Below are 24,119 nucleotides of genomic sequence, written 5' to 3' on the forward strand. Positions count from 1 at the left end.
CAAGAAAGCTCATCGCTTAGGCCTAAAATGAGGAAGGTGAGCCAGATGCTTGAAGGAATTGTGGAAGTTATGGTAGCCCCCCCTTGTCCGTCTCCTTTTTCCACTACGGGGTGAGTTTAGTTCAATACAGCTTTGTGTCATTTCAATTGATGTCTGGGGAGAGCATTTTTATGCTGTTTTTACTTTCTTGGACTTTTTTTTCTGCTTTTCTCCAGTGTATGAGATTTTCTTAGTGGGCAAACTTCCTGTTGGGATGGTGGCAGCGCATTTATTCAAGTAAGATGAGATAATAATAAGCTTGTTTGCTTTCTGTGCATCTAGCTTCTTTGGATTGTAAGTTATTTACATACACTATATCATTTTTTCAAAAAAAAATTTAATGCATTTTTAATCATTTTTTTATTGCATATATATTACATTAAAAACAATACAACACCATCTTTTTTCAAAAAATTATTTCAAATAATCTACCATCCAAACACTGGTTATCCAGAATCTTTTTTATTTGTCTAAGAAAAATCCTTACTCTAATATACCACCTACTTACACGATACACACATCAATTAACCTAACATATATCACTTGTATGATAGACATAAACTCAAAGCCTGTCTGATAACTCTGCTTAATATTAAAATTAATTTAATTATTTTTTAAAATTCAACATATTTAATGATAGAAATGCCTTATCACATAATGTATTAAACACTACTTAATTTGCATACAAAATTTTAAATAAACATGTTTCACAAAATTTTTTGGATTGCTTATACATACTACTACATTTCACACACATATAATACATTTTCATATATATTCCAGCACAAAGTACACACACATAACACACTAATTCTGAATTATTTCATTATTTTATCTCTATCTCTCACTCACACACACTTTTCTTTCTCTTCGGATACACAGACAAAGGCAATTATTTTTTTAAAGTAAAAAACATTTTATTTGTTCAATATTTCAATTTAGTTAGTTATCAAACATATACAACTTAATCAATTTAACAACTTAATACTTTTAACACTTAAAGTTTAGGTTTCTGATTTCATAATTCAGTTTTGTCCAACGAGCCCCAATTTTTGTAGTAAATTTTTCTCAACACATTTTTTAGTTACTTTTTTATCTATCATGCCTCACATCAATAGAATATATTTTATACACAAACTTCAGAAATTTGCAATCCAAACGAGGCTTATTATATTGTATTGTGAATGTGACAAGCACGTCAGACAAATGATTTTAGGAGTAACTGACTTAGTAACGTGTTTAATTATTATTCTTGAGAGATAATTTTCAAGACCTTCCTTGAGGTTTCCAGCAATTGTAAAGAGCATCTCTCAAGTTCTAAAAATTATACCTACCTCCATTCCTTTTAAGATTTATATAATAATATAGTCCCAATAGTCTATACTTTTTCACAAATATCCTAAAATACCCTTCTTCTAGATAACAAGACAAAACAAATAAATTTTAATCTTTAATTTCTCATACGTGACATACTCACTAAAGTAAACAGAGTCCAGCGACTCCAACTCATTTTAAAATCCATTACTTGTTATTTCTTATCCAATGCAACTCTTTGCCACTACTACCAATACTAAACCAAGAAATGCCCCTATGCCCCCAAAAACATAATTCAATATTGCTCTAGCACACCTAGAAATAGAGACAAAATTCAACTTTCATAATAAAATCACAATCAATAGGTGGAAATAAAAGAGAGAACTAATGAGTTTTTTTTTTAATTCCTAGACTTTTTTACTTAACAAACATAATAGTCGCTTCTTTATCTTCCAACTCTCAATTTCATTATTTTTCCTATATCACTACTACCTTTTTCATCTTCCCCTAGTTTAATAATAAAATTCACAGTCTGCATGTTATTAATTTGGTAACTTCAATTGGCTAACATTTGTAATGAGTAAAAATATTGAAATAAAAAAGAAAGCATCTAAAATTTTTATAGTAAAAAAGAGGTAGGAAGACAAAAAAAATACAGATAAATTTTGGAAATGATAAAAAAATTGATAATTGTGTGGTTGGTAACAATGAAGCGTGACATTTGGTGGAAGAGAGAAGCACGATATTTGGTAACAAGAGAGAAGAGTATGAAAGAGAGAGAGAGAGAGAAGGAGTGAGAAAGGAAGAGATAAAAATTAGGAAATGGATGGAAATTGCTCTTTAAGATTAATAAATGACAAGTAGAATAATAAGAAGTATTTTATGGTTTAAATGCCCCTTTATGAATTAACTATTAAATGAAGGATATTTTAGTCATTAGATTGGACCAAAGGAGGTCTATGTAATTATTGAAACCTCGGGGAGTTGAGTGAAATTGTCAAAAACCTCAAGGAAGGTTTCTAAAATTATCCCTATTCCTTATTGCCAAGCTTCGGGTTACGCTGCAGCACCTGGGACTTTGTGAAACCGCGTGGGTGTCAAAAAAATTGAGAATGGATGCGCCTAAAATTTTGGGCGATAAAGATTGATACATTGCGTGGTAGAATAGGTTTTCTTACACATTAAAGTACAAATCATCTTAACCCTCTTTTAATGAATCATAGATTTTGGTAGTTTTGGTAGCTAGCAAAATGTTGTCTTAGCTATGTTTATGCCCAAAACACCCTTCATCCTGTAGTTACAGAAATGTAACACCTAATTCATAAAGTTCATTAGTACTATGCAGTGGTTAGGGGAGAGCTCTTAAATAAAAATCCTCCTTGTTACCATGTTCAGAGTTCAAATATTCGACGGTGACATTTGGGAGATGGAGGCATGTAAGATTGGGATGGAAAAAAAAAAGATCATTGGTATAAAATTATGATTAAATTATGATGGCACTTGAAATATGGTTTTTTAACACATTACCACCTTAACCACAAGCACGTATCTCACTTTTGTTTCTAGCTCTGGTTTTTCATGCATGCAAACGATCAATGCTTGTGATGATAATATATTTCTCTTTTGAAAAGAATGATATATTGTCGTAATGATCTGTGCATACAACTCATCTTCTTCTTCCTATTTCTCTTCCCAATTTCTGCTTTGGCTCAGAAAAAGGGTATTGTCCCTGTGGGCAGCACTTTGACTGCAGGGGAAAAATCTGCTGGTCCTTGGCTTTCACCTTCTGGCTATAATTTTTAATGGCTCTTTGAGTTACATCTTATGTCAAAACACAAATATAACTTTCATCTTGCACTATGCATAAATCTTTAACGGGGTGTTTGTAAATGGAAAAAAGAATATTGATAGTTCTGTCTTTTCACATTACCACTGTAGTAAATGGGACTGCCAACATCAATTCCATTTGAGTTCTTTCTAACAATTGGCCTCAATCATCTCAGGGTTGTATATGTGCGGGTCCTTGTTTTTTGTTGTTTTGTTATTTTTCTCCCTTTCAGCCTGTTTGAAAGAGAGAAAAAATCACTAGAACCGATAAGGATAACCAGGATATCTCTTCTAATTATTGAGACGATCAAGACTTCTATACAATAATAAAGAAGGCTGTCTGTATATGGACCATCCTTCCACCAACTCTGTTACAGTTTTGTAGTCATTAGATTCTCTATTAAAGAACTAACGATGTTGAGTTTTTCACTCAAAAAAATTAGGAATTAGAGATCAAATTACCATTCACTCAAGTGTGGTTTAGATCGTAACACCTTTACGGTTCTCATATAGCCACTTTAGCCGAGGTAATTATCAAATCATGGCAAATTTTTGAAAGAAGTTCCCAAATAGAGACAATTTTGAAATAATGTATTTAGCAAATGTATATTTAAAAATAGTTATTCATTGAATGTGTTGTTTAACAAATAAAGGATTAACTTTTTATACACTGATAATATAGTGATTTTTTTTTGTACTAGCAACATTGGATATATGTCACATGCACATGATTTAAATTCAAATTTGAATTAATGTTATGTGGCATAATCTAAATTTATTTATGTAAAAAAAAAACTTTACGCGGACAGTGTATAAAAAAAATTATCCAAAAATAAATGCCTATACAAATAAAAGAACCTGTGTGTATGCTTCCTTTTAGGAAACTTTGCAATTATTAGATTCCTTTTTACCTTTTGCAAATGTTTCACATATGACATAACATCACTATTCAAAATTTTTTTGCAAAAATTCTCACTCTTTGGCAATTTATTCTACTTTAATCCATCAATTTGTAGTAATGTTGGACCATTAAGTATTCTATTAGTATGGACTTTGTAAAGAGTAAGTTGACTATATCACATTTCTTCACTTTTTCGCATTTTTACTCTTCTTTCTTTACCCTTCGTTACTTTTGCCATTTCTTTTTCCTTCTAATCTCCTTTCTTCCTTTTCTTTTTGCTTGCCTAACAAGAAAAATACTCTTTAAAATAAGTGTTCAAAAAATGCCGTCCATTTAGGTCATCAAAATGAAGTCTATCATTCTAATTCCATTTAATTTTGAGTTGAAGACAATTACGCAGCCTACAAGTAAGAAGACCATTTCGTCTCAAGTCATCCCCAATATCAACGCCATGAGATTATCTCTTTTTAAGTCAACCACAGTATTGTTGGGGGAAGCTAGGAATAGTGAATCAATGCGCTGGCAACAGTCCCATATTTCTAATTCCAATACGCATATCATAACTTAACATTTTCTTTAGGATGAAATATAATATGGGATACATTGTATTTGTAATGTGGAAAATTGAAAAGTATAACAAAGTTTAATTGTCAAAGTCATCTCAACGCACAATGGTATTTTGGTACTTCACTTATTCTTAAGGCGTGTTTCCTTTTGTTTTACAAATTTGAGCGGAGACTTTTCTACGCGGCTGGTCCCTCAAATTGACGTGGATTCGGATGCACTGAATTGGTCGCCTCGGAAGTTGCGCGACAAATTAACGGACGTTGGTATTTTGGTACTTCACTTATTCTTAAGGCGTGTTTCCTTTTGTTTTACAAATTTGAGCGGAGACTTTTCTACGAGGCTGGTCCATCAAATTGACGTGGATTCGGATGCACTGAATTGGTCGCCTCGGAAGTTGCGCCACAAGTTGATGCATATGCATATTTTATTGAGTAAATTTTATACAAACGGATGATAATTTAAATTTGAAATTTAAATTCAATATATGTGACATTTATTTAAATATGATAGTATATATACTGTTAATATCTATAAAAGATTAATTTTCTCTTATTTGCATTGAAAGGTTAAAAATTTTGGGGTGAATTATTAGTTACTCCTTATAGTTGTACATATTATCATATGACTCCTTAACATTTTAAAATATTAACATAACTACCTTGTACTTTATGTGAAATGGAAAATGGATGGAAAGCTACTTAGGTAGTGGCAACTGAGCTACACGAGATCTAGAAATATGTACTTTGATATTATAATATCCACTGAACCTCCTTGTTGTTGTTTTTATATATATCCATATACATCTATATAATAAAAATTGTTAACCCCTATTACATTCAGTACTTATGTAGGGACAATATTCTCCTCACAATTAATCACAATATGATTTTGTATATATCCATATACATCTACATAATACAAGCAGTTAGCCCATATTACATTTAGTGCTTAAGTAAGAACAATATTATCATTTCAATTAATGACATTATGGAGGTTACTTTCCATCAAAATTCTATTTTACATAAACCTAAAACATTTTTATGTGGATATTTTAAGTAAAGAGTCGAATGATAATAGAAGAAACCACAAGTGGGTACTTAGTAATTTACCTGAAAATTTGTTTTTCTTGGTTGCTTCTTCTAAAGTAGATGCTTCTTCCTAGTTGTGGAGTCAGGACTCTTTTTTTCGGGGGATACAATATTAATTTTAGATTAAACTTACAAGTGTTTATTAAAGTTTGACAGGCATGTACCAATTTATTCAATGTTACAAGAACAAAATCAAAATATTGTTCGTATAGCTTGTTATAATGTTATTTACTATGTGCAATAGTTTTCAGGTCACCTAAAGTCATAAAATTATAGTTAATGTTACGACTAAAACAATAAGATATACATTCAAATATATAATAGCAAAATAGCATTCACAATTAAATTCTTAAATAAATATTTGGTTCTCATGTAATTCGTATGGTTAGAGATACAAATGAAGTTCAACTTTAAGTAAATAATATTTAGGAGAAAGAAAATAACAATAGCACAATATTTTATTTCAAGTTTGCATTTTAGAAATAGTAATACAACTATAAAATATTTCAACACTTGTGGGAGGCAATCATGGGGCTAGATAAAATATTTTGAAATATCATGAGGGGCCAAGATTGAGGCAACATTAAAAAGATCAAATTTTTAATAGGCTATTCAATAGTTTTCAAAAAATTGAGGGGTTGCCATTACATCCCCACAAGTAAATGTTGCCCCGCCCCTGCTTCTTCATCCACTTGACACCTCACTTGAGTAGGCGAATTTCTCATAACAAGGTTAAAATGAGAAAATATCACAAAAGTTGTGTTAGGTGGGGTTGGGTTCCAGTTTAAGGAGTCGCCGCAAATGGTAAAAGAGGCATCATTAAAAAATTGTTTTAAATTTTTTTTTTTGCTAAGGAAGTAAAAAGAGGGATTTTTTTTTGTGAAAAGGCTTCGCTGCTCATTTGAGGTGCGACAAAGCCTTTTTTCTTAAAGAGATCACCGCTAATTTGAAGTGCTGCGATCCTTTAAAATTTTTTAAAATTTCTAAAACAGAATCAGAGAAAGCCTAATCCTAAAACCTTAATCCCTAAACCCTAATATGTAGGCCTTAAAACCCTAATTCCTAAACCCTAATACCCTAAAATCCTAATACATAAACCCTAACTCTGAAAGCCTAAAATTTAATTTACCTAAAAAAATTGTGCTAATTTCATAAATGGCCCCAAAATTGTGCTAATTTCCCTAAACCCTAATCCCTAAACCCTAACACCAAAACCCTAATACTTAAACCCTAACCCTGAAAGCCTAAAATTTAATTTACCTACAAAAATTGTGCTAATTTCATAAATGGTGATTAATCATCCTATAAAAATTTGTTAAGGTTCAAGTTGAAAATACAAAATTAATTGAAAATTAAATATGCCCAAGTCATCCATTTTTTTAATTTTTTGGTTTTAATGTTATTTTTTTTTAAACAAATGCTTTATTAAGACCAAAAACGAGTACAAAGATCAGGAACAAGGCCCTGTAGGTACAGTCTATGTAGCCCTAACCCTGATTCTCCTCACGGATGGCACACCCAACCTATTTAATTGAGCCTCCCCCCGAGCCAAAGTGGGAAGATCCTGCGCAGTGGAGTAGCACCTGACCAACTCATGTGGATGAGAAACACCCATATTAGACAGGATATCTGCAACCTTGTTAGCCTCCCTGTAGCAATGCACAAACCGAGAAACTCCCACCAACTGCCAGACTTGCTCTACCTCCCTCCTGATGTGCCAGGGACACTGCACTCGCCGCTGTAGTATCCCTACCAAAAGCAACAAGTCCGATTGGATCGTCCGAGGAAAAAACCCCTTCCTCAGACACAACTGGACACCCGTCAATATGGCTAAGGCCTCAGCACGCAAACTAGACATCCCACCCAGGAAAGCCGAGAATGCCAATAATAGTCGACCACTAGAATCCCTGAGTATGCCTCCTCCGCCACTTGCCCCAGGATTACCCTTTGAACATCCATCCGTATTCAATGTTATTTAACCGTGTCCTCCTACCTCCCAGCGAACAATTTTATACTCGTATCGCGCAGGGGAGTGGAGCACCCTCTCACACAGCAGAGGAAGACTGTGCACATGACCTACCAGATTGAGGTGTATCTCAATAACTGCCTTTACATCCTTGAATGTTGCCTCGCAGACCTCAGCAGCCCGAACCTTGATACCGTCAAAGACTGCTTTACACCGAGCTTTCCAAATGTTCCAGCAAATAAAGCTTGGAACGATGTCATATAGGAACCGCAGCCTACCCGAAGCGGGCGATGACAACCACCAGGCCAGTAAATGCGATCGGGTACCAGAACCTGAATGCACTATGCCACAGATATTCTGAAAATATGCCCAAGCTGCCGTTGTAATCTGTCCTGTCGAGAACACATGTTCCAACGTCTCTCCAGCGGCAGCCGTGCAGCAGAAACATTTCGATGCAACCTGAACCCCCAACCCCCGGACGACATCATCTAAAGGCAAGCGCTGCATAAGTAATCTTAGCATGAAGAAAGAAACTTTCCCTGGTACACTAGCATGACATAACCGAGAAAATATTAGCGAGCTATTACGCCCTTGCCTGACCTCCTGAAAAGCCGATGCCAAGGTAAAGATTCCTGATTTCGTCGGCATCTATACCATTTGATCCGACCCCGATCATGTGGCGTCGGGATCTGAACTACCGTGGCCACAATGGCTGGCGGGAGTACCTGCAACAGACGCCCAGCATTCCAGGCCCCATTAGCCAAGGCATCCACAAACAAGAAGGTCGAAACCACCGGGGTCCGAACAAATAAAGCACCACTCTCCCCAACCAGTTGTCATACCAAAAATCGCAATCCCCATCATTGAGTAACCATAATATGGACATTTCAGCCTGGCGACTGATATTCAACATACGACACCAAGTCGCCGAAGCTGACGGAGACCTATCCACCTGAAAAGGATGCACCCTTTTACAATATTTATCCCTCATGAAAGCTGCCCATAGCGACGTCCCAGTGCGAAAGCTCCACCAGAGCTTCAAGGAAAAAGCCTTATACACATCTTGAGGCCGGCGAAAGCCTGCGCCACCCTCCTCCACCGGATAGCAAAGTTGTGACCAACGAATCCAATGATGATTCGACGGCTCAGTGAAGGAGTCCCACAAGAAATTGGAGCAGATCCGCTCGATGCTTTTAAACACCCCTGCTGGAAGTATCGCGGCCGACAGGAGGTGCGTTGGAATAGAAGATAGAACGTGCTTAATAAGCACCAACCTCCCTCCCGGAGACAAAAGCTTTGACCGCCACGATAGAATCCGTTTTGCTATAGCATGACACATCTCCCCAAAATACGAGGACTTACATCGGCCAATATATAACGGAAAACCCAAGTAACGGGCCGGAACATGTTGCCTGAAGAACCCAGTAATGCGTTCGATAACCCTTCACTGGGTGATGGACATTGTCGGATGCACTAAATAACCACTCTTCTGGGCATTCATCAGTTGGCCCGAGGCCCGCTGATACATCTATAGTACCAGCATAACGTCCTTTAATGATCTAGAGGAGCCATTGGCAAATATAAGAACATCATCCGCAAAAGCTAAGTAAGTAACCGGCGTGCATCCCCTGGGTACAGTAAACCCCACGAACCCCTGCTGCAAGCTTAGGCTATTGAGCCCTCTAGACAGCACCTCAACTCCAATAACAAAAAGTGCTTGCGATAACGGGTCACCCTGCCGGATACCACGACTTGATTTGAAAAATCCATAGGCTGCCCCATTGATAATGACAGAGAACCAGACATTGGACATCAGTCGCCACACCATGTCAATGAACCGTTCACCGAATCCAAACTTCCGCAACACCTGGACAGTGAATGTCCAAGAGACCCGATCATACGCCTTTGTCATATCTAGTTTTAACGCTACGTTCCCCGGGTCTTGTTCCTAATCCCGACATAAGCTCCTGGGCCAACAAGTAGTTCTCAGTTATGTTCCTACCTTTAACAAACCCTATTTGCTGCGGAGATAATATCTTGGGCAAGATGCGTGCTAGTCTATCTGCCAGTATTCTAGACAACACCTTATTGAAAAAATTGCACAAACTAATTGGCCTGTATTTCGAAAAATCGTGAGGGCTTGGCACTTTAGGAATTAACACGATGGAGGTAGATGTTAAAAACCGAGGCAACTCTGCCCCGCAGAAAAGGCTTAAAACAGCATTATAAACATCTTTTGCAATAATGTCCCATGCAAATGTAAAGAACTGACTTGTGAAGCCATCCGGGCCAGCAGCACTATCCCCATCTAGCTCAAACACCACCTTTTTCACCTCCTCGGGAGTAGGACATGCCTCCAGAGTCACTTTTTCTGCCTGCGTGACCAGCTTTGGAATCAGGTGATCCCAACCATTGGGTGCCCCCCGGCATCCGAGAACAAATCTGAGAAATATTGCACAGCCACCTCCGCGATGCCCTCATCATCGTCGACTCACACACCATTTGCATCCTTAATTCTATGAATCGCACCTTGCACCTTTCGTTGTTGAACCGTGGCGTGGAAGTATCTAGAATTGCGATCACCATAACGTAGCCATTTAACTTTAGCCTTTTGACCCCAAAACTTCTCCTCGTTCAAGAGTGCATGTCGTAGCTCGGCCTGGGCTTTACTGAGCTCTACCTGAGCCTCCACCGAGCCATCACTCTCTGTACGTGATTCCGCGGCTAAGACCAATGCCTCTGCCCTCCGAACAGCCTCGAACACATTCCCGACTATGCCCTTATTCCACTCTTGCATGGCCCGCATGGTACGCAGTAGTTTTGAACATAGGGCCCTAAGAGGGGAGCCAGGACATTCCACCTGCCAGGCCTGTTTAACAACATCCAGAAGCCCAGGATGAGACGTCCACAGATTTAAGAACCTAAACGCCCTAGGTTTATTGTCCATGCGCGAGGTAAACGATATCATAACTGGCGCATGATCTGAAGGATGGCGGGCCAAATGGGTCATAGCCAAGGATGGAGCACTTTCCGTGAAAGCACCGTTGATGAGCACCCTGTCTAACTGCTTCCAGATTCTGTCTCGCCTCTGCCGATTGTTACACCAGGTAAATCTTGATCCAGAAAATCCCGCATCAAATACTTCCGCCCCCTCCATAAAAGCCAATAGCTACACACCCTCAGAACTCGAAAACGGACGGCCTCCTTGCTTCTCATTAGGGTCCACTATGACATTAAAGTCCCCACATACACACCAGCCATGAGAGCCAGGTTTATCGTCAAGTAGATCCTGCCACAATGCCCTTCGCCCCTCTAATGTGCATTTTGCATGCACAAATGAAAAGGTTAACGGATTGGCTAACCACGGATGTTGAACTGAGAACGACACGTGCTGTGCCAACGTACCTATAACAGAGCACACGAAAGGAAAGCTAAAGAATACCCAAATATCAGCCGAGAGGTTCACCGCTACCGAGTCAAACTGTAGTCTTAGCTTAATCGAATCAATACAAGAAACATCCAATTTTGGTTCGCAAATAGCAACAAATTTGAGGTTATGCAGCCGTATAAGCTTTTTCAGGCGTCTCAAGTTAGGAGGTTTCGCAACCCCTCTAATGTTCCAAAATATGCCACTAATCATGGATTAAGAATTGAGAGGAATTTTGAGAACTTGTTACCGACGAGCGAAGCTGTCTGTCCGACGGGATCAAAACCCAGACCCCTTTTTTCTTTGTTGGCTTTCTGCCATTGCCAAGCATGGCCTGGTGGTCGACATTTACTCCAACGCTAGCCGCATTCGTGTTCAGGTCTTGACCCCCACTGGAGTAGGCAGTCTCTTGCTCGAAATCCTCGTCCGCCTCCCCTTCACTAACCGAGTCCCGATTGCCGCCACATTGGTTATCAAACGACTGGCTCAAACCCCTGTACGCCAATGCTGCCCCATTGAAAATAGCAGTTGGCAGATTATCACATATTAGGTCCACCGTAATCACCCCAGCCCCCACAACCATCGGATCCTTCGCAGATGCTGCCACATCTCCTTCCCCACTATGCGTCACCACCTGCTTATCAGCGACCCCCAGCAGAACATTATCAGTCGCCGCCAACGGCTGTCCCTCCACCGCAGTCCGCGCAAATTCTGTAGCCACTGCCTTGTCAGGATTTTGGGCAAGGCCTTGCTGAACACTTGGTCCCCCCATGGTACTGCTGTCGCCTACATCCTCCCCGGAAGGGATACGTTCCTCCTGCCCCTCCACCAGTGGTAGATTGGCCCGCTGATGCGAGTCCGCTCCTCTTTCTGATTCTAACTCCTGCATCTGATCCTTCTGCCCACAATCATCCGATTGTGCCATTTGTTCCTGGGCTCTACTGCTGCTATACGGCTGGGCTGCTGCATCGCCTTCAGTTGCTGGATGCTTCTGCTGAGCATCCTGTCGAGCATTAGCTTGTAATTGCCTCTCGTTCCTTCGTGGGATATCACGTTTGGGTGCCTCTGGTTTCAAGCTTGGGTTTTTCCGGAAACAGTCAGCCTCTTGATGGCCAATCCGGTCACAATACTTGCAGAACTCTGGTCAGTTCTCCACCTCTACCGTCCGCCAAAACCCATACTCATCATCCCCTATCCAAATCCTTTTTGCTAGCTCCGTAGCTACGTCCATCTCCACTAGCACCCTTGCCACTAACGGTCTGCGAAGCGTAGCGGTTGCAGAATCAATTTTCAACACCCTCCCCAGCGTTGCCGCTAACTTGGAGATCTGCTGTTTTGCAAAAAAGGGGATGGGTAACCCCGGAAACACTACCCATATCAGCACAATCGATGGCTCCTGATTGTTCCGAAAATTCATTGTCCATTTTGACACAACCATCGGAGCATTGTTGATAAACTAGATCCTTCGCAAGAACAATCTGGTGTAATCCTCCTCAGCAGTTGGGCGTATCAAGATGTGTCTCTGATCTAACAACCCGACGGCACAATCGCTCTTTAGTCCCAGAGACACAAAAAACTTTCGTATTGCTTCCATTGATGGCCTAGATGCCGCAAACCTCCCCACTAGTGCATTCCGAAAAGGAGCAGCCAGATTTATCATGTCCTGCCGTAAGAGCCGCAGTGCCGGTTCCCCTCGGTGTCTCGATATTTCACCAATCCCTTCAACCGCTGCCGGACCGGATCCGTCCACCACAACATTAGCAAAGCTCCTTCCTGCATTGCCATGAAGATCCGGCGGCTTGGGGGCCGCCATGCAGCCCACCTAGGGTTTCCGCCGTAGGCTGTGTTTTTGCAAATTTAATGTAAATAACGATAAGTAATGTAGCATTCAACTCATTTATGAAATAACTTTATATTATTGCTTGAACTTGTTCTGAAGTCTTTATTCAGAACTAAATTAGAGCCAAGTCTTTGTTCGTAATAGTTGTCTGAAATATTAGTTTTTGGTTAGTACCTGAGTTTTATTTTTTAATTTTCTTGTTTTTGCTACTTGCAGAATGTCTGTTTTCCTTTCTTCTTGGTTGATTTTCTTTTTGCGCACATGAATATGCAATCTAATAACTTGTCTCATATACTATTATCAATTGGGGAAACATTTTGTTTCTCAGTTGGAAACAGGTAAAATCACTCAATGTTAAAGTAAAGATTTGGACCAAACATTGAACCTCAATGCATAATACGCTTCATGAACCTTTTAGAATTTATATAGCTATTGCCGCATATCAGACGTGCAGTTTCAAAAAAAAAAATTCAAATCACTGCAAATCAGATATGTTGTTAAAAAAATTCATATTGTAGCGAATTGAATCTACAGCAATTTTCCATCCATTGATGAAATGGATCAACGGCCCACAAATTCCATCGCAAATTTAATGTGCAGCATTTAAAAAAAAAGTTCATTTGCCGCAAATTTTGTGCGGCAATAGAATTAAAAAAAAATGTTGCACCTTCAAATCACAATCATTGATCAAATGTTAATCAATGGTCCATCTACGACTAAAACAAAATATTCAGCTGAAAATCTTACCTTAAAAAATTCTTACGCTGTTGAAAAAAATTCCAAAAATAAATCGGATTTATTTTGCACTGATATTAGTACCTACGGCGACCCTTATTTCAGACACAAACCCTACATTACACTACATTTACGATGATTTCGTGTATCAACATTATTATGAGAAATTTGCCCACTTTAGTACTTTTTGTCTTTTTATTCTTTACCCTTTTTTTATTCCTTACTCATTGAATATGTCCTAACATGTTTATTTTCTTTAAATAAAAATTTTGTATCACAAAATATTCTTTTTTTTCAAACATCTAATATGCCAAGAATATAAGTTGGCTTATAATTTGCCGCTAGCCTTTTTTTTGTTTAAATACATTAAATTCTATTGAGCTTTATCTCCATTTGTAGTTTATCCCCCTGAATTCATTTGATAAACACTTTGTCCTCTACTTGATGTTTTAGAGAAAAAAATACTTTTGCTATATTATTTTAATTTTTTCAGTTCTTTAATGTCACTATGTCCTTCACTTTGCTATTGGTATTACTAATTGTGCTTATTATAATATTTTAGTTTTCTTTAAGTTATAATTTTCATTCTTATTTTAGTTTATTTTATTTATTTATTTCTTTACACTATCAGGAAATTCATGACAAATTATATAGCATGAGAAAATATTATATACCTGTCATAATCAAGAGCATATATAACAATCACTTTAACTATGTGAACATACATTAGTGAACTAGAACTTTTAATACATAAAAGTATGTATTAGCTATTTAACTGTTTTAACATGTATTAGCAATTTAAAAGTATATATCGAATAAACAAAGAAACTAGCATTTTCATTTATGTTTGTGTTATGTATGGTTGGTTAAAAATTATGTTATTACCATATGCTTATTTGTTTCTTTTGCTATTAATAATTAATTTCTTTCTAAACCCTAAATGTATTAATTCAATGCTATACAAATATTCTATATGCATAACCAACACATACTTTGTTATACTGTAAAATTTGTGATCATTATAACTTCTAATAATAAAAATTAAAAAAAGATACAAATTTATAAAGATTAAAAACATTATATGACCACTATTTCACATTTTCTTTGGAGATTCTCCTCATGTGCTAATGTCTTATTAGGGAGGGCAATTGCTCTAAATCCCTTGAACTTTTGAGTGAGTTACACTCCCTCCCCCCCTCTCAACTTTTATGGTATATTTTCCCAACTCTCTTTTTCCTCTTTCATTTTTGCATTTTCTCTTTTTTTTCCCCTTTTTGTTCATTCTTTTAAACAATTATGAGAGTTGGCTTCTTATGTCTTTTCTTTTCTTTTATAATTTCCTCTTATGCAAAAATAATAAAGAAAACCCAAGATATACCAACAAAAAATTTTTTTGGACAAAATTTGAGATTTTATTGATAATGACAGGAAAGCGTATACATAGTAGCAGAAGCTACGAGTACCTACCTATATGTTCTATACACTAATACTAAGAGTCTGCACAAAAGGGTTAGCATTTGTCAAGGCACTTCTGAGAAATCCCCCCTCCAAAATAAAGTTCCCAATTTGTCCTATTACATGGAACTCCTTCCCAAAATGGACAATATGCCTCATGGTGTCAATAACAGTCTTCACGATGCTAACAGCAGACGCCTAGATATTTTGATGTATAGCCTCGTTCCGGGCTTTCCACACACAGTCCATGGTCACGCTCAATACCAGCCTGCGAAACCAATCAAGATAGAGTCTAATTTCTAGTTTGTACGCATACAACCCAACTCCATAGACCATGAATAGGCACTTCTAGAGATAAAGCGCATTGCTAGGATCTTTTGCCATGCTACTGCAACTATCATGCATTCAAAGAAAAGATATTGCATTGACTCTTCTGCATTACCACATAATGCACACTCTGATGACCCAATGAAGCATCCCCATTTCTTCATCCTGTCTCTAGTATATAACCTTCGTTTACATAACAATCAGAGCATAATGAAAATAGTGGAGCGAATCTTTTACCCATATTAGCTTAAACCATGGAACTTTAGGACCAGCTTATCTGATAGCTTGTAGAGCGGATTTTACGATGAAATAGCCAGAGTTCTTAGGCGAGGATGGCCATCCCGGCTCAGCCATACCGAGCTAGTCCTTTATTATTTGGGATGGGTTGCTACCAGTTTTGGCCACCTTGGCTAGAAATCGCATGCGAATAACCAAGGTGACTCCCACATCCACTGGTACCTCGGATTGGTGCTGTGCATGACACAACATCTGAGGTTTTATCGGAGAACCCGACACCTGAATGGCGGACAAGGCATCTAACGAGACCTGTCTACTGCTCCATCATGTCAGATCAGATTGGACACGCTCAATCCCTGCCAGGCTCTAGGGAGTTGGAGCTCACTATTCCTTCCTCCAACTTGTCCCCTATAAATACCACTCCCCCTCATTCAGAAAGGGGGGGAGGGAAAGGTGGTAAGAACTCTACTGTTTTCATTCCCATTATTCATTCTCCCTCGAAACTAACTTAATCATCAGAGGTATCCCGAGGAGAAAGCCCCGTCTAGTGTGCGTATCAGGAAAAGTACAGCACAAAATCACCCCATTCAAGAAGAGGACATATTAGATTAGCTAGGCTTGGCCGTCCAGAAATAACCTCTTCAATTGGCGCCCACCGTGTCTTATCCTTCTTCTTAGGAAATGGATAGAAATCAACGGGAGTATGTTGTTTGAGTAGTCGTACTTCAGTAGTAAACTTTCATCCACATGGCCATCTCCAATTCATACCTTTAATGCGGTTAGCAATAGGATCATTTATAGATAAGCCAAAATTTCTAAGCAAATTTCCAGGGAAGTGTTTGTATAGTGGACCCGTTGGTTGCCATTGATCATACCAGAAGAATGTGTACTTTCAATCATCTATCAGTTTCTTAACAAAAGGCTGAGCTATATTTCGCATTTTAAGCAATTTCCTCCAAACCAAGAAATAGTCAAAAGGGACTTGTACTGCCCAAATTGATCTCTATTTCAGCAAGCATACACACATTTAACCCACATTGAATCCATTTTCTCGCACAGATTCCACAGGAGTTTACGTACTAAACAGGTGTTCTAGAGAGTGAAATCTACTAGCCCCAAGCCCCCTTCTTTTAATGGCTGGCACACTTCCTTCGAACTTACTTTTGCCCCATAGTGACTCAAAACTCCATGGACATGCAGAAGAGAAATACTATCTCCACTCGGACCAAGACAGAACTTTTACTTGTTCAAATAACAATTAAGGTGAAGCAGGGTCAAGAACGCCGAATCTCTTTATGATAAACAGATACATTTTGTAAGTTCGTTAGTATGAGTAGTTCTTACAAAGGATCGGACTAATGACATATACAATACTTGAATTCTCGATGTAGATGCTACATAGTTGGTTCTCATCCTTCAGAGACTACGAGTGTAATAGGAGCATCCGTCGACAAAAGGATCACCCTAAGATGATCATCTCATGGTACTTATGTCATGATCGGAGATATCCCTATCATCCCATGGTGTGAGATAAAAATTAGGAATCCACTTATGTAATGGAGTCGATCCACTAAGGTTTTGAGCAGCGGTGTAGGATCAGATCCCAAAGATAGTATGTCTTTTCTTATGAAAAAAAGTCGTTTTCAAAAATTCTATAATAAATTTTATATGAAACTGAGATAGTTACCTTTCAGAAAATTATAACAATAGGGAAAGTTTATTCTTCTGAAGGTGGGAAAAAGGACAAAACTAAATAAAACGTATATTTCTAGTTACTTTTTCTATGGATAAAAACGGATCTAATTGATATAGGAAGCACCGTAAAGATCAATTAGCAAGGTTTTTGGCCAATACAATAATAACTACGTACTTATGTCATGATCGGAGATATCCCTATCATCCCATGGTGTGAGATAAAAATTAGGAATCCACTTATGTAATGGAGTCGAGCCACTAAGGTTTTGAGTAGCGGTGTAGGATCAGATCCCAAAGATAGTAAGTCTTTTCTTATGAAGAAAAGTCTTTTTCAAAAATTCTATAATAGATTTTATATGAAACCGAGATAGTTACCTTTCCGAAAATTATAACAATAGGGAAAGTTTATTCTTCTGAAGGTGGGAAAAAGGACAAAACTAAATAAAACGTATATTTCTAGTTACTTTTTCTATGGATAAAAACGGATCTAATTGATATAGGAAGCACCGTAAAGATCAATTAGCAAGGTTTTTGGCCAATACAATAATAACTGCGTACTTATGTCATGATCGGAGATATCCCTCTCATCCCATGGTGTGAGATAAAAATTAGGAATCCACTTATGTAATGGAGTCGAGCCACTAAGGTTTTGAGCAGCGGTGTAGGATCAGATCCCAAAGATAGTAAGTCTTTTCTTATGAAGAAGAGTCTTTTTCAAAAATTCTATAATAGATTTTATATGAAACCGAGGTAGTTACCTTTCAGAAAATTATAACAATAGGGAAAGTTTATTCTTCTGAAGGTGGGAAAAAGGACAAAACTAAATAAAACGGATTGGATTATGAATCCAAATTTTAGTTTGAAACTCATGTAATTAACCTCTTTTGGCTAATCCGAATAAATTGGATAGATCCATAGAAATCCCATTCATTAGATATAATAGATTAAAATGGCACACCAAAAGAATTGATTGCTGAGCCGTATGAGGTAGAAAACTCTCAAGTACGGTTCTAAGGGAAGGGATTGACCTACCTATTCCGACCATGGAGAACAGGCCATTCGACAGGGAGATTCGAAAATAGTGGAGGCTTGGTTCGATCAAGCCGCTGAGTATTGGAAATAGGCTATATCGCTTACTCCTGGTAATTATATTGAAGCGCATAATTGGTTGAAGATCACGAGGCGTTTCGGATAAAAAAAAAAAGAAGACACCATTTTTTTATTATTATTTTATTTAATTTAGTATTTAGATTTTTTAGCTATGTATATAATTATATATCATTTTTATTAAAATGAATTGTTTATTGGCCCCATCAATCAGTCAAATAAAAAAGGGATCGTTCCTTTGAGAAGAACCAATTAAAGAATTTCATTATATCCCTTCTAAGTACTCTATTTCGTCTGGTATTTCGTAGGTATAAATAAAAGGGATACACAAATAGAGTACAAAATATACCTCTTTCTTTGATTATTAATATAGGAGTGAGATATTGTAATGTAGCAGGGGAATCCGCCGTTTCGGCTACCACAATGGCATATTCCATTGCTCCCCTTTCCTGGAAAGTAGTTACTACCTGAGCCACAGAAGAAGCTTTTTGACCAATAACTACATAAACACATATTACATTTTGACCTTGTTGATTGAGAATCGTATCTGTGGATACTGCTGTTTTACTGGTCTGTCTGTCCCCAATAATTAATTCTCGCTGGCCCCGTCCTATAGGAATCATCGAGAGAGTTGGCCGAAATGGGCACTAAATACTTTTTGAGAAATCTCCTCCAAATAACTTTCCAAAGTCTTGGAGAGGAAGATGCATCTTGGGTTGACGTATAGTGCAACTTGTCAGACATATTGGATCCTATGGGATTTCCCTGTTTTCTCCCCCGATTGAGATATCCTCCGTTTCACCCGAGAAAGATTCATTGAATCAGCAAAAATTTGGAGCGTGAAGTGCAATTAGATCCATTTTGGAGATTAATATTAGTTCGAATAATTTATGGTTGGTTTGGTTGGACTAAATACAAAAAAGCCTTCTTATATCTCGCGGCAATTGTGACCTCTCAGGAGAATCGATGACTGCATCAAAGATGCAATGCTAGTACTAGTACATCTTAGAATTCTTAATTGTCTAGTTGTAAATAGCCCCAGGGCTATGGAACAAAGAATTATCCCGGACCTACACCGAGGTATTAATGGTGATTTTCAAATCTCGCAGAATGTGATACGATGAGATAAAATGCAAAGACAAGGAACAGGTTACCTACTCTTAACGGACAAAGCGAGCCCCTTTATTCTGAATTAAAGAATTCAGAATAAATCAAATCTCCCCAAGTAGGGTTCGAACCTACGACCAATCGGTTAACAGCCGACCGCTCTACCACTGAGCTACTGAGGAACAATGGGAGATTAGATCTTATAGAGTTCAATTCCTGTTCTCAACCCATGACCAATATGAGCTAGAAGCTTCCTTCGTAACCCCCGGAACTTATTCGTAGTGGCACCCTTCCATGCCTCATTTCAGAGGGAAATTCAAAGTGGCTCTATTTCATTATATTTCATCCATACCCCAAATCCATTCATTTAATATCCTTTTGGTGTCATTGACATAACAGATGTCGTTTCTAGTCTATATTTCTTTTCTATTGCAATTTCTAGATTATTATATGATGATTTTTTAACTTTCCTTTTTTTATCACTCGATTAAATTCAAATTATCATCTACTATTAGATAGTAAATAGCTTTAGTATAGTTAAATTAGTTAAATTTTTCATTTTTGAATTCAAATGACATTTGGAATTCTTTTTTTATACTTCTATATATTTATTTTATTTGATTCTATATCATATATTTCAAATTGTAATTAGGAGTTCTAACTAATGAGACATTCTCCATTTTCATTCATAAAGATGTAATTAATGTTGTAATGTAAAGTAAATAAATCGTAAAGACAAAAATTAAGCCGATAAAAAAAGAATCGACCGTTCAACTATTCAAAATTGCATTGGAAAGCTGACAGGGAGATATATATATCTTAGACTTCCTAGGCCATAAAAAGGATGACATGATGCTTTCCATCTTCTTGATTACTCCTTTGGGAAGGATAAAAGCTAAAGACCATTAAAGTTGACAACCATTTGATATAGTTTTAATATGTTGAAATCTTCCACCATAGCTGAGTTTTTAATTTGGCCAGCCATGAATTTTCTATTGCAACTTATTAATACAAGGAGGCAATCCTTGTAACTCAACCTAGTGGATATAAGAGGCAGGCCCATGTGTTTGACTTGTAATGCACCAGCATTCATTTGCATCAAGTCAGAAAGTATATCCTGAGTAGAATTCTCCAAGCTGGCATAGAAAACCTGATATTTATCAAGATTGGATTGAAGCCAGACATAGCATGAAATTCCTCAATGGTCCCCTTAATCACCTGAAAAGATTTAATAGTTCCAGCTGACAGAATGAACAAGTCATCTGCAAGGGCCAGATGAGACAAGCCTAACAATTTGCATTTTGGATAGAAGTTGAAACTTTTTCTTTATAGTAGCAGCAAAAAGAAGTGAGAAAATCTCCATAGCGATGAGAAACAAGTAACAAGATAAGGGATCTCCTTACCTCAAACCCCTTTCACTATGAAAATAGCCCACAAGTGAACCATTTAGACTAACAGAAAAATGAGCAGTGCTAACACAATTTCTAACCCGGCTGATAAATTTCTCAGGAAATCCCAACTTCTGCATGAAGAAGGATAAGAAATCCCATTGTAGAGTGTCATAAGCCTTCATGATAATAATTTTTAGGACCGCTCTGGGCTGATCCCCTTTTCTGTTATAAACTCTAACCAAATCATGCATCAGTAGCACATTATCCACGATCTGCCTACCCTTCATAAAGGCACTTTGGTACTCACCAATCATGTCAGGTATAACTTTTCTAATCTATTTGTAAGCACCACTGAATAGCATTTGTATACTGCATTACACCAAGCAATAGGTCTGAACTCTCTTATAGGCATCGCATTGGCAACTTTTGGAATTAAAGCAAGGATAGTGTTGTTTAAGGGATAATACATGTAATTCTGCTAAAAATAGTAAATTGCTCTTATCACATCTTCACCTACTACTGCCCAATTGTGTTATGTGTGATTTGTTCCATATTGCCTTTTGTACAAGGGAATCTTTCCCTTAGTTGGCTATTAAGAGAGTGGGTCTATGATAAGATTAAGTACACCAAACGAAAAAAGTTTTAGTGGGTTATTTTGGTCTTTGGGTCGTTAAACCTTTTTGTTAGTAAAATTATTTTGGACTCCATTGTGTTTTAGTATTAGGTGTTTTTGGGTTTAGGAACACTTTCGTAAAGTATTTTTTTACTCTCTTATTTATAGTAGAATTTTGCTCATCTACTGGTGGACGTAAGTCAATTTGATTAAACTACATAAATTTCTATGTTCTTGTTTAATTTATTGTTTGCTTTGTTATTTGTCTTTTGCTATTGTTAAAAACCCTTTTGTCAATTTTTTTGGGTCAGACCTAACGAACTGCTATCAGAATTTTTTCGAAGGTTTGGATTATGTGACAACAATAACAATAACAAAGACTGTTAGCGAAAAATTCAATAAGAATATCAACTTCGGGATGTGATAGCTCAAGATGGAGGCTATTTTGGTTCGAGATGGAGTTAATTTAGCGATAAAGGAAGTTAAAAAATGTAAGAAAGTGTGACAAACGTAAATTTTTCTGAGATAGATAAGAAGACTAGATCCAATATTATCTTATATCTCTCTGATGAGATTTTGCGGAAGGTAGGCACCGAGACTTCAACTAAAGCTATGTGGGACAAATTTAAAACTCTGTATATCAAAAAAGTAGTTGAGAATTAATTTTATTTAAAGTAAACTAAGTATATGTTTCAGATAACTGAAGGTACATCTATACTCTCGTATCTTGATAAATTTGAATCTACTATTATAAATTTGGAAAATATAGATTCAAAAATTTATGATGAGGATCAGAATTTGTCACTTTTGTTTTCTCTTTCCTAATCTTTTAAATATTTTTGCGATACTATTATTTATGAAAAAAATAATTTCACATCAAAAAATTAAATTTACATTAAAATCTAAGGAGCAAAAAGACAAGAATATTACTAAAAAATTAATGGGGAAGGCTTGGCTGCCAGGGATAGAACTGATAAAAGAGAATTTGATAGTAGTGAATCTAGATTTAAATTTAGACATAGAAATTTGGAATATAATTATTGTCACAAAACAGAACATGATGAGAATGATGAAAATATTTTCTTTGTGACTAATGATAGGATAAGATCTAAAAATGAATGAATTTTAAATTCAAAATGTTCTTATCACATAAATGTTCCAATAGCGATTTATTTTTCACTAATAAATCTTGTAACGGTGAAATTATTTTGATAGGCAATAATGCTATTTGTAATGTTGTTGGTTAGGGTATAATCTGAATTAAAATGCATGATGATATTGTGAAGATACTCACTAATGTTAGATATGTTCCTGATTTGAAAGAAAAAAATCTCATCTCTTTGGTCACTCTGAAAACTCTTGAGTACAAATACACAGGTAAAAATGGCATTATGAAGGTTTCTAAAGGTGCTATTGCTGTTATGAAAACTTGCAGGCCTAGTAATTCGTATGTTTTGTAGGGATCTACTATTACAGGTTCAGTTGCAGCCTCGCCATCATCTTTATTTAATTCTAACATCACCAAATTATGGTATATGCATTTGGGACATATGAACGAGAAAAGTTTGGACATATTAAGTAAAAGCGAACTTCTTTGCTATTAGAGTACCAGACCATTGGAATTCTATGAACACTATGTTTTAAAAAGGTAGAAAAGAGTTAGTTTCAATTCATCAGCAATTCATAAGATGAAAGGTACTCTTGATTATATTCATTCAAATTTATAGAGTCCATCTTGTGTTCTGTCTAAGGGTAGTGCCAGGTATATGTTGACTTTTATTGATAATTATTCAAGAAAAACTTGGATTTATTTTATTAAACATAAGAATCATATTTACCTCACTTTCAAGCAATGAAAAAGTTTTGATTGAGAAACAGACAGGTTCACAAATCAAACGACTTAGAATAGATAATGGTATACAATTTTGTGAAGATGAATTTGATGAATTTTGCAAGAATGAAGGAATTGTTCGGCACCGCACTGTCAAGATGCATTTTAACAAAATGGTATGGCCGAACGTATGAACATAACACTTTTGGAGAGAGTGAGGTGCATAATCTCTAACACAGGGTTGATAAAAGACTTTTAGACAGAGAAAATCTCTATGGCTTGTTATGTTGTAAACCATACTCCTTCTACAACCCTTGATTTCAAAACTCTTGAGGAAATTGGTCAAGTTCTTTTGCTGATTACTCTAATTTAAATTTTTTTGAATGTCCTACATACATGCATGGGAATGATAAAAATGGTAGTTAAAAAGTGTATTTTTCTTGGGTATATTTTTGGGGTGAAAGGGTATAGGTTGTGGTGTCTTTTTTCCAAATTTTCAAAATTTTTGATCAATAAAGATGTTATTTTCGGTGAATTCTCTATTTTATCTTTTAAGGAATCTTCCAATTCTTGTTATGTAGATGACAGTATGCAGTAGTAGGTGGAACTTGAGATTGGTAGTTCTGGTCCTTTTATTCAACAAATGCCAATA

General features: G+C 36.8%; 3 protein-coding genes and 1 non-coding gene across 4 annotated transcripts; all 4 read right to left on the bottom strand.

Moving 5' to 3' along the window:
- Positions 1-7,213: 7,213 nt before the first annotated feature.
- Positions 7,214-9,530, bottom strand: LOC140038853 (uncharacterized). The gene is made up of 4 exons (XM_072084363.1): positions 9,240-9,530; positions 8,290-8,427; positions 7,730-8,203; positions 7,214-7,681 (listed from the first exon to the last, which is right to left on the bottom strand). The coding sequence occupies exons 1-4, from the start codon at positions 9,528-9,530 to the stop codon at positions 7,214-7,216; spliced, it is 1,371 nt and encodes a 456-aa protein (XP_071940464.1).
- A 67-nt stretch (positions 9,531-9,597) lies between these two features.
- On the bottom strand, positions 9,598-10,859 carry LOC113737716 (uncharacterized). The gene is made up of 2 exons (XM_027264899.2): positions 10,239-10,859; positions 9,598-10,077 (listed from the first exon to the last, which is right to left on the bottom strand). The coding sequence occupies exons 1-2, from the start codon at positions 10,857-10,859 to the stop codon at positions 9,598-9,600; spliced, it is 1,101 nt and encodes a 366-aa protein (XP_027120700.2).
- An 8,883-nt stretch (positions 10,860-19,742) lies between these two features.
- Positions 19,743-19,814, bottom strand: TRNAN-GUU (transfer RNA asparagine (anticodon GUU)). The gene has a single exon. It is a non-coding gene; the product is annotated as a tRNA-Asn (tRNA).
- A 713-nt stretch (positions 19,815-20,527) lies between these two features.
- On the bottom strand, positions 20,528-21,337 carry LOC113691359 (uncharacterized). Its single transcript, XM_072084380.1, has 3 exons — positions 21,036-21,337; positions 20,851-20,956; positions 20,528-20,782 (listed from the first exon to the last, which is right to left on the bottom strand). The coding sequence occupies exons 1-3, from the start codon at positions 21,335-21,337 to the stop codon at positions 20,528-20,530; spliced, it is 663 nt and encodes a 220-aa protein (XP_071940481.1).
- Between the last annotated feature and the right edge of the window lie 2,782 nt (positions 21,338-24,119).

Source organism: Coffea arabica, chromosome 1c, assembly GCF_036785885.1.
Source record: "Coffea arabica cultivar ET-39 chromosome 1c, Coffea Arabica ET-39 HiFi, whole genome shotgun sequence".
In the NCBI taxonomy this organism is placed as follows: Eukaryota; Viridiplantae; Streptophyta; class Magnoliopsida; order Gentianales; family Rubiaceae; genus Coffea; species Coffea arabica.

Coding starts and splice junctions, on each gene's coding strand:
- LOC140038853 (XM_072084363.1), bottom strand. CDS start 9,530: ATGGTGTGGCGACTGATGTCCAATGTCTGGTTCTCTGTCATTATCAAT. Junction 8,428..9,239: donor CATTAAAGGACGTTATGCTG/GTACTATAGATG, acceptor CGTCTGTTGCAG/GTACTCCCGCCAGCCATTGT. Junction 7,682..7,729: donor ATAAAATTGTTCGCTGGGAG/GTAGGAGGACAC, acceptor GGATGTTCAAAG/GGTAATCCTGGGGCAAGTGG.
- LOC113737716 (XM_027264899.2), bottom strand. CDS start 10,859: ATGGAGGGGGCGGAAGTATTTGATGCGGGATTTTCTGGATCAAGATTT. Junction 10,078..10,238: donor CCACGGTTCAACAACGAAAG/GTGCAAGGTGCG, acceptor CTGGTCACGCAG/GCAGAAAAAGTGACTCTGGA.
- LOC113691359 (XM_072084380.1), bottom strand. CDS start 21,337: ATGATTGGTGAGTACCAAAGTGCCTTTATGAAGGGTAGGCAGATCGTG. Junction 20,957..21,035: donor CATAGTGAAAGGGGTTTGAG/GTAAGGAGATCC, acceptor GCTACTATAAAG/AAAAAGTTTCAACTTCTATC. Junction 20,783..20,850: donor GAACTATTAAATCTTTTCAG/GTGATTAAGGGG, acceptor GATAAATATCAG/GTTTTCTATGCCAGCTTGGA.